Raw genomic sequence first — 10010 nt, forward strand, 5'->3', positions numbered from 1 at the left:
AATGGGGAAAATACCTCTTCGTCCAGTGAAGATCACCCATAGGGAAGCCATTTTGCGAGTGCCGATCAGCTGTAAAAATGGCTGTCCTGCAAAGCATGGGTCTGGAAAACACAGGCAGCCATCATCGGAAAAAATTGTCGTCTTGCGAACAAACGGTTCGCGAAGCACGGACCTAATCGACGTCCAGCAAAAGTCCCCCATAGGAATGACTGTTTTGCGAATCGCTATAGTGATCGCAAAAAGTCATCGTTATGCAGATTCATCATTTAGCGGGGTCGTCGTCTTGCGAGGCACCACTGTATACCCCACCCAGAATAGTGCTATGCAATATTGGGGCTGTACATACATACATACATACATACATACATACATACATACATACATACATACATACATACATACATACATACATACATAATCAGAAACGTGTATTTCTGATTATTACATAACAAAATAATGCCTCTTATTTATTTCTTTAAATACTGTGTTCAGTGGTGTGCAGAAAATTTATCCCATTAGAAATTTCAGTCAACCTGACTTAATTCGATAGAAGATAAATTATTGTAAGCCGCCCAGAGACCTCTGGGTAGAGTGGGCGGCATATAAATAAATAAATAAATAAATAAATAAATAAATAAATAAATAAATAAATAAATAAATAAATAAATAAATTCCAGGGGTAGGAGGATTGAATGGCAGAAAACAATCAGAGAAATTCTTAGGGTTATACAAATATAAAAGTGAGTGGCACCTTTTATGGGACCACTAAAAATTTTTAAAAAATGCAGGCTATGGTAGATAAAATTCCACTTCTTCAGGCTTAGCCCAACTCCCCCATGGATAGCATGAAAAAGTCAAGAAATTGACAGTACATCTCTGTGAGAAGTGATGTAAGTCTTCTTGAGGCTGCTGTCTTGAGCAAATTTGTAGTCTGGTTGCATTTTTTACACCTCTGCTTTTAAGACCAAAAGGTTGTTGGTTTCTCTGTGATTGCTCCCCACAAACACACACTGCCTGGAGTTTCTTTTTGGCTTATGTGGGTGGATCTAGAGAGAGAAGAAAGAGGCACAGCGACACAGGAGCTCCTAGTGTAGCACAAATTAGGGGATATAATTGGATTTATCCACCAAGTAGATGCAGCCAATTGTGTCAAATTAACCAAGTTAATAGTTTTACCTGGTGAGCAGAAGGAGATGTCTCTTCAGGTTGCATTCACCTCTGGCTGATGTGAAGAAACCACCACAGGGCTGGTGTGGAGAGCCCATGCTGTCTTGTAAACGGTGCTGCACGTGGTCATTAATGGTGTTTTATATAGTCCAGAAAGAGCAAACAGGCTTCTCTTTGTTCTTTTCTGGAAATTAGCAGAAAAATGGAAGAACCTTTGTCATGAAATGAAGCTTCTAACAAATGGGAGGGCTAATTATGTCACAACATTAGTTTTGCCTTTTTCTTGGAGCTGAACACGACACTGCCCTTCCTCATGTGACAGGAATTACACAGAAACTTCTGTATTATAAGCATATATGGTAAAGATATAAATGTGCATTAAAGATAGGCACCAACTGCCGCTTTGGTGGTTAGTGCTAGTTCGACCGACAGCCCAACAGGTGTCTGCGGTTAGCTTTGTTTACCGGAGGAGGAACAAACATTCTCTCTCTCTCTCTCTCTCTCCAGTTTCAGGCTTCTGATGTCATAAGGAAGGTGATTGAGGAAGAGAGTTGAAGCCATGAATGCTCCCAGTAGAAAAAAATCTGTGTCTTTAAGGCGCCACATTAATTTTATTTTGTTTTGGTGTGGTTGTACATAGAGACAGAACCAGGGGAGGAAGTGTAGGTTGCAACCATAAAAAAAAAAACACACCAGAAACCTATATACTACTCTAAGGAGGAGAAATGTGGATCATCTGGTTATGAGGCCATCTGTCTTTTGGAAGTAGATAAGTTCTTGGCCCAATCTCCTCTGATAGGCCAGAGAGGCAGCTTTAGGCTGAAAATCCTATAAAACTTTCCTGGGAAAGGGGAAGTCATGGAAATGGGGATTTCTTCTGCTGAATTTGTATAAGTTTGCACCCAGAAAGGTTTGACAGACATTTCACAGCTGGGATCTAATGGTTGTTATGGGTTTTTCGGGCTCTTTGGCCATGTTCTGAAGGTTGTTCTTCCTAGCGTTTCACCAGTCTGTGTGGACGGCATCTTCAGAGGACAGGAGTAGCACTCTGTGCTCTGGTGCAGTTTGTTTAGGAGTTGAGTATTTATGGCTGTGGGATCAGCTTTTGTCTTTTTCAGGAGATGACTGATTATGGTGATCAGTGTGTTTTTGTTGTGGGTGTATTGTTGTGATAAGGAGGAGAGATTACTGTCACTGCCATCGCCATCATCTGCCATTTCTTCCATGTCCTGAATGTTTACAAAAGTAATGGAATTGTGATTTTTTTTTAATTTAAGGGCTCAATTAAGTTTTAAAAAATCCTTCTGTTGATTTATATGCTACTTCCATTGGCCGTCATTTAAAAAAAATTGAGTTGTAATATGTGCCAAAGTTTATAAGCATCTATTTAACTATGTCTGGTAGGCCCAGATCTCCTTTTTAAGTTTCTTGATATTTTGATTCAGTGATCATGGACTTTCTATTTAGGAAAATGAATTTGTTTGTCAGCTTTTGCCAATTAAGAAAACTTTTTATTGGGGGAAGTTGGGGAACGTTTGAATGTTACTTTTGGAAGCACATTTATTTTGATCTAAGTTATTCTCCCTACCCATGACAGAGTCATTTTATTCCTGTTTACAAAATTATTTTCTAAACTAATCCATAAAGGGATACAGCTTAATCTTCTCAGTTTATTAAGGTCTTGGGGAATTATCACACCTACGTATTTTATAAATATGAACTTTATATTTAATCCTGTAGACATATTTAGGATGTTTTTTTTCTCTGGAGTGCATATTCATCAAGAGAAGTCCTGATGTGTTATAATTAATTTGCAACACAGTACTACTGCTTTTTTAAAATTTCATTTCATTTTGTGTCATTCACAAAAAGGCTGCTTTTATGTTGACTTCCCCTACCTCCATCTCCTTTAGTACTTGGTTTTGTCTATTTTTCCCCCTCAAAGAGTTCAAGTGGAACAGTAAAATGGAAAGGGCCCAGAGGGGCCCTGTTGTATTTCCCTAGTTAATGGAGATGATTTCTGTAAGACCTATATTAATCTCTCTCTTTTTAAATTAACAACTTGGGATATGGTTAAGGGTACAGAAGGTAAAGGGGGGTATGGGGGGAAAGGAGGGGGAAGAGAACAGAAAATGTAGTGACATCCAATCTATTTGTGTTGCAATATCAAATTGACTTTCCACTTTTCTACAATTTGATTGCCCTCCAGGTTTTAACTTATACAGTAGTTACATCTTAGTTTAAATATATGTTATTTAAGCACTATGTGGTGACTCAAGCCTTTTACCGTATATGATAAATCCCATCATTCAGTTGCCTTTTGTATTGGACAGTCCTTCAACATTTCTGATAAAATATCCATTTCTGCCGCTTCCCGTATCTTCTCTATGAGTTCCTCTTGTTTCGGTGTCTCCAATATCTTCCAGTTCTTAGCATAAAGAATTCTGGCTGCAGTGACTATATATATAAAACTAAGTAGTTCTTTGCCTTATCTATATTTGTCTGGTATAATGCTCTGGTAAAAACAGTTCTGGGGTTGATGGAACATTACAAAGCAGTATTTTTTTTTGTAACAGAGTATGTACTGCTATCCAATACTGTTTCGCTACTCTACAAGTCCACCACATATGGTAAAAACTTCCCTCATGTGCTTCACACTTCCAACAAACATTTGACACCTCTGTATAAATCTTTTACAATTTTTCCAGAGTAATATGCCACCCATAAAACATCTTGTATATATTCTTCTTGAAATTAACTGATTTTGTGAGCTTTATGTTATTTTTCCATATTTGCAACCAGAGTACCGCATTCACAGAACTCCGTTACCAAACCATGCCAACGGCTGGCTTAGACGGCAGGTGCATGAATGTCCCCAAGCATCTAAGGCTGTGTATTTGCGGAGCAGGTGAGATAGAGGATTTGTCCACTATTTAATCTACGGTCAGCTCTATCAAAAACCCCAGAGAAAAATTCCTGGGTAACATTTTGGCTGATCTACAGGAGGAAAGCTCCCAGACAAAGGTGGTCAGGTTACTTTTGGATTATGACCCATATATCACATACAGTACAGCGCTGTTTGCAAAAGCAGCCAGAAACATTCCTGCTAATTTCCTGAGAGCCATCTCAATCAATTGTGCAGGAGACTCCCAGATATGAAGGGTCTCTTATTATTTTATATGTCTGTGATTTTATCATGGTTTTATTTGATTATATTTGTATTTTAAACAATTGTGACGGCTTTGAGCTAATATAATAAACTTGACTTGACTATTTGCAACCATTGATCAATATCAATATTATGTCCTATACGTATTTTGTGCCCACCTAATCATACATTCTTTGACCCTCTCGTCTTGCATTTTAATTTCAAGCAAATAATCATACATTTTCTTTATCCTTTGAGCCCAGCAGAAGTTTATCGAATATCGTTTGTTCTGGGTAAAAGCCCTCTATTTTATCTTTTCTATACCTAGATTCCATTTGTGCTCTGGACCACCAGTCTAGATATATGTTTTTTCGCTCTAACTCTTCTTTAGACCTTAACTCACAATCCCTTTTTAAGTAAATCTCGATATCTTAGAAGTTTTGCTTCCATCATGAGGTTAGGTTGTGTGAAGGCCTCTATAAGTGATACCCAGACTGGTGGTTTTTTGGTAAATCTGTTGAATGATCTTTTTCCAAGTCCCTAGTAATGCTCTTCTTATCATATGTGAGTTAAAAATTTTCTGCTGTTTATCTTTTTTGTACCATAGAAAAGCATGCCAACCGAACTGCAAATCATGTCCTTCCAAACACCTATATTAATCTTAATAATCGCTTTTGTGTCAATGTATGGATTCTGTATGATTGTGCAAACTTAATGGCCGCATTAATTTTCTCCAGTGAAAAAGAAAATTCAGTTCCAGTCTGTCAAATGCTTTGTCAGCACTGAGTGACAAAATGGCTAAAGGTGTTTGAGGTTTTTTTGCACAGTAGTTAGTGTTTTAAAAGCCACTTCACTGAATTAGTCATTTGTCTGCTTGGCATTGAAGCATCTTGCTCATTATTTATATATTGAGTACACATTTATGGAGCCTCATTGACATAATAAAGATTACTAACTTGCCATCTTTATTTGTAAGAGAAATGGGTCAAGAGTTCATTGAGTTTATAATCATGTCAGCTTCTTATGAATGAGCACAAGCAGGGCTCAGGAGAAACTGATTTTGAGATACAACCCATCCAGTTATTTAAGTTGAGATAATCACTAGTATTCCCGCATAATTTTGTGTTTCTAGGTTGGAATCTTAATACTTAGATATGCCGGCATAAGTCAAAGAACAGAAATCGTGGTGGCCCATTGCCACCAGATTGAGATGCTGACACTTGTATTTCTTTTTGCATGCCAAGCCATGCAAATGGTATGTGATGCATACAAGCCTCCATTTCTGAACTTGTAGCTCAATTGCTGTGATCTACACCATTTGACTTTCACCGGCACGCTTGTGATGTGATTCTGGCTGCTGTTTGGGAGACTTTTTGGGACAAAAACTTCCAAAAATATTTATAATTTAACATTTGTAAGGTATTCAAAATATTTATATCTTGCTCAAACCTTTCCTAAGTGTTTGAAAAACAATGCACTCATATCTTCTTCAAATGGAGGAGCAGGTTTTAATTTGCAAATCACAGAATCAAGGCATTTACAGTAAATATGAGATAAATGGACAGTGTAACAACATGCAAATGTAACAACTAGGAGAGGCATGGACAATATAACAACTGTGTAAATGTAAGTGCTTATGTGAACTTTAATCTTATTGGTGTTTTTCTTAGAATCTCTTATCCCCTTCCTTGTATTCTCACCTTGAGTCTACCCCTCCTATGAATGAAGAGGCACACTTTCCTAACATCAGGGTCTTTTCCAGGGAGTCTTCTCATGAGATGGTCAAATTATTGGAGCCTCAGCTTCAGGATCTGTCCTTCCAGTGAGCACTCAGGGTTTTGGCATGCTCTGGTCCATGGGGTCACGAAGAGTCGGACATGACTAAACGACTAAACAACAACTCCTATGAATGAGTCCAATTAACACAAGCAATTAATGACTTCCACATGATGCAAAAAAGATATTTGGGATTAGCCAGCTTCCTAGTCAAATCCAATCCATGTTTCGAGCAAAGGCCCTTCTGGATTTGCTCGTAGCATTATTCAGCTGAGCTGACCATCAGCTTCTTTTGTTGCGACTCTGCTTTCTTTTGCACATTGTCAGAAGTCTATGCTGTTGCTGGAAGGTGGCAGCAAAGCCATTTCAGGCATAGGTTGAATGTGTCATTTGATAATTACAACATTGCTTCCCAGAATTCAGCCGTTGCCACTGGACAGAACCAAACATACTTTCCAAGTGCCTGAACATCTTTCACAAACATATGAGATATATCACCTTGAACATGTGGTTCAGTCCTGTTGGTGTCAGTTTCAGGCATCAACTAAGCATTTTAAAGAGAAGACCCCCTAGATTAATTGAAATAGAATGGAAATACCACATTTTTTTCTAAGACAGGATTGCTTATTTATCTGTTTTCCAAAATGATTACAAAGTGCCTGTCTAAATTACCTTGCTGGATACAATAAATGTGGATATAAGATATTCTCAAGAATCAGTAGCCAGAATCCTATTATTTTTTTCCCTAGAACTAGTGGCTAGAATCCTATTAATGTTTGCATGAGGTTTGCTGAAGTTCTGTGGCTAGTTGCTGAGGTGGGGTGGGGCACATCTGGTTTGCACAACTAGACACATGAAATGCACCCCAGCACCTTTTCAATTAACACTGTTAGCCACAGCAAGTTATGCAAAACTTACATGAATAGGATTCTGGTCATTCAAACCAAATGCAAAATTCTTCAAAATCCATTAATGTGCTGAATGCTTATTTAGCTCTCATCTGTGAAATGTCTGTTTGGTGTACTAGAAAGCTTTTTATAGGATCATTTTCTATCTGGTCTTGCATTTAAATGCTCATAAAGGATTGTGTTATATATATGGGGAAAAGCTATCTATTTGGAGTAATATTTGCTTAAAGTACTATGGTGAATTAACTCTAATCATTCAGAGATGAAAAGACATTCTGAAACTAACAATCATGCATTGCATTACTTGGTAACTTAAGCAATTTCTTCTGATAAATCTTAATATGTTTGACCATTAACAGCAGTCATCTTCTCATCCAAGACTCCTTCATTACTTCATTGTAATACAAATAAGTAATGAATGAGATTTCAGTGTCATTCTCTTTTTCACGAGAACCACAGCTTTTTTTTCTTTTCAAACTGATTAGACCAAAAACTCCATTTTGTGTATTGTCTGCAAAATGTACTGGCCACGACACTCTGTTGGAATCCCACAAAGACTATAACATACAGAGAAAAGATAATACAAGTAACATACTCACTAGAATGTTCCATATACCTAAAAAGGTGAGACACACTAGAAATCTTAAAAGAAGCAACTATTCGTACATAGATCAGTACACAGATCAGTATGAGAAGAATTGAAGAGAAATTCTGAAGCCAATCAGATAGTTTCATCAAAGGGTCTGAGCTATGAAACTCTGTAGTTCCGTAAATTTTTTAATAGCAGATACAGGGGACAAACAATGGAGAGTGGCCATCACCTTCATGTTCTCTTTGTGAGTATCTACAATATAGACCAGCAGTCGTAAGATCGAATCCACACAACGGAGTGAGCTCCCGTCGCTTTGTCCCAGCTCCTCGCCAACCTAGCAGTTCGAAAGCATGTAAATGCGAGTCGATAAATAGGTACCGCCTCGGTGGGAAGGTAAAACGGCGTTCCCTAGTCACGCTGCCCATGTGGCAATGGAAAATGTCTTCGGACAAGCGCTGGCTCTACGGCTTGAAAAACGGGATGAGCACCGCCCCCTAGAGTCGGACACAACTGGACTAAAAATGTCAAGGGGAACCTTTACCTTTATCTTTACAATATAGGCATCTGGCTGAGTGCCCTTACATACCGCAGTAGGCTAAACGGAGCTTGGTCATATACAGGAAAGCAATCATGTTTTTATGATTCAGGCTAATCACAAATCACAATGTTGTTCTTTGTGAACCTCTCAGGTGCCTCTGCCAGTCTCTGAAGGCCTCATTGACTTTCTTATTCCTCAAAGTGAAGATGAAAGGACTTAGAAAAGGGGTCACTATTGATGTCAACAGGGCAACCAATTTGTTCACGTCACTTGAGTAGTGTTTGCTGGGCCTTACATAAATGAAGATGGTGGTGCCATAACCGATGACCACCACAGTGAGGTGCGAGGCACAGGTAGAGAAGGTCTTCTGACGGCTAGTTGCAGATGGGATCCTCAGGATGGTGGAGATGATTGCAACGTAGGAGGCCATGGTCACAAGAAAAGAGCTTAACACAAATAGGATGGCAAGAAGGAAGTCCCAGATCTCAATAAGGTGGGTGTCCGAACAGGAGAGTCTGAGCAAGGGTGCATTGTCACAGAAGAAATGGTCAATCTGATTTAAACTGCAAAACAACAGTCGAGCCCTGAAAACTGTTGGTAGAATCATGGAAGACAAGGAAATCATCCATGACCCCAAGGCCAGCTGGATGCAGACACTATTGCTTAAGATAGTGGCATAATGCAAGGGATGGCAGATGGCCACATAGCGGTCAATTGACATTACAGTCAGTAGAAGGAATGTCGTTGTCCCCAGAGAAAAGTAGAAATAAAACTGAGCCAGGCACCCTCCAAAAGAGATAGTACTCCCTTCAGTCATGAGGTCTGCCAGCATTCTGGGAACTACTGTGGATGTGACCAGCATTTCTGCCAAGGAAAAATTACACAGGAAAAAATACATAGGGGTGTGAAGTCTTGAATTCAAACAGATCAGGGAAATAATAGCAATATTCCCAGCTACCATACACAGATAAAGTACTAGGCATGGTCCAAATAGAACATTTTGCCATTTTTTCATACTTGAGAAACCTATCAAGATGAATTCTGTGTTACTAGTATAGTTGTCCATCAGCAGTGTTTTCTACATTTCCTTCTGCAGGACAAAAATAAGGAATTAGTCTCTGTTTGATGGGAGGACGGCCACATACATTTCTCTCTATTGAAATACTTAGGGCTGATCCAGATCATTTATGTAATCTTGTAATATGTAATTGGGAAACTAACAAGGCAAAACAGAAGTAACAGGAACATAGCTGATGCCAGTTAGGAAGGTATTCTGAAAATCAGTCAGTCAGTTGCTGTAAATTGAAGGCAGCTTAAGAGCACATAACAAGATTCGTTGTCCTTTTATTCTCTACGAATTTTTAGCCAGAACTTATGGCCACCAGCCTAAGTCCAAAGTGGAAAGTTGCCACTAGTTGAGAACAGCTGGATAGCTCAGCGGTTTAGACCACTGGCTGCAGAACCAGAGGTTGGGAGTTCAATTCCCACTTGTGCGTCTTTGACAGAAGCTGGACTCGATGATCCATAGGGTCCCTTCTAGCTCTGCAGTTCTCAAATTATTATTATTATTATTATTATTATTATTATTATTATTATTATTATTATTATTATTATTATTATTAGTAGTAGTAGTAGTAGTAGTAGTAGTAGTAGTAGTAGTAGTAGTAGTAGTATTAGTAGTATTGGTATTAGTATTAGTATTAGTATTAGTATTAGTATTAGTATTATTAGTATTATATTTTTTTAAATCAGTGCTTGCATTTCTTGTCACATGTCAGTCATGTGACCTGGAGTGCAATGAGAGGTACAAGAGTGGACCTTTTAAATTAGCAGAAATTCACCACTGAAATTTATGCCATTATGCTACATAAATATCCAGTT

General features: G+C 38.5%; 1 protein-coding gene across 1 annotated transcript; it reads right to left on the reverse strand.

The window, feature by feature from the left end:
* Positions 1-487: 487 nt before the first annotated feature.
* On the reverse strand, positions 488-9657 carry LOC110088900 (olfactory receptor 6V1). Its single transcript, XM_072988905.2, has one exon. It carries the CDS (start codon positions 9193-9195, stop codon positions 8251-8253), a length of 945 nt encoding a protein of 314 aa, XP_072845006.1. The 5' UTR covers positions 9196-9657; the 3' UTR covers positions 488-8250.
* Positions 9658-10010: the final 353 nt, after the last annotated feature.

The sequence above is a fragment of the Pogona vitticeps genome, chromosome 2 (assembly GCF_051106095.1).
Source record: "Pogona vitticeps strain Pit_001003342236 chromosome 2, PviZW2.1, whole genome shotgun sequence".
Classification (NCBI taxonomy): Eukaryota; Metazoa; Chordata; class Lepidosauria; order Squamata; family Agamidae; genus Pogona; species Pogona vitticeps.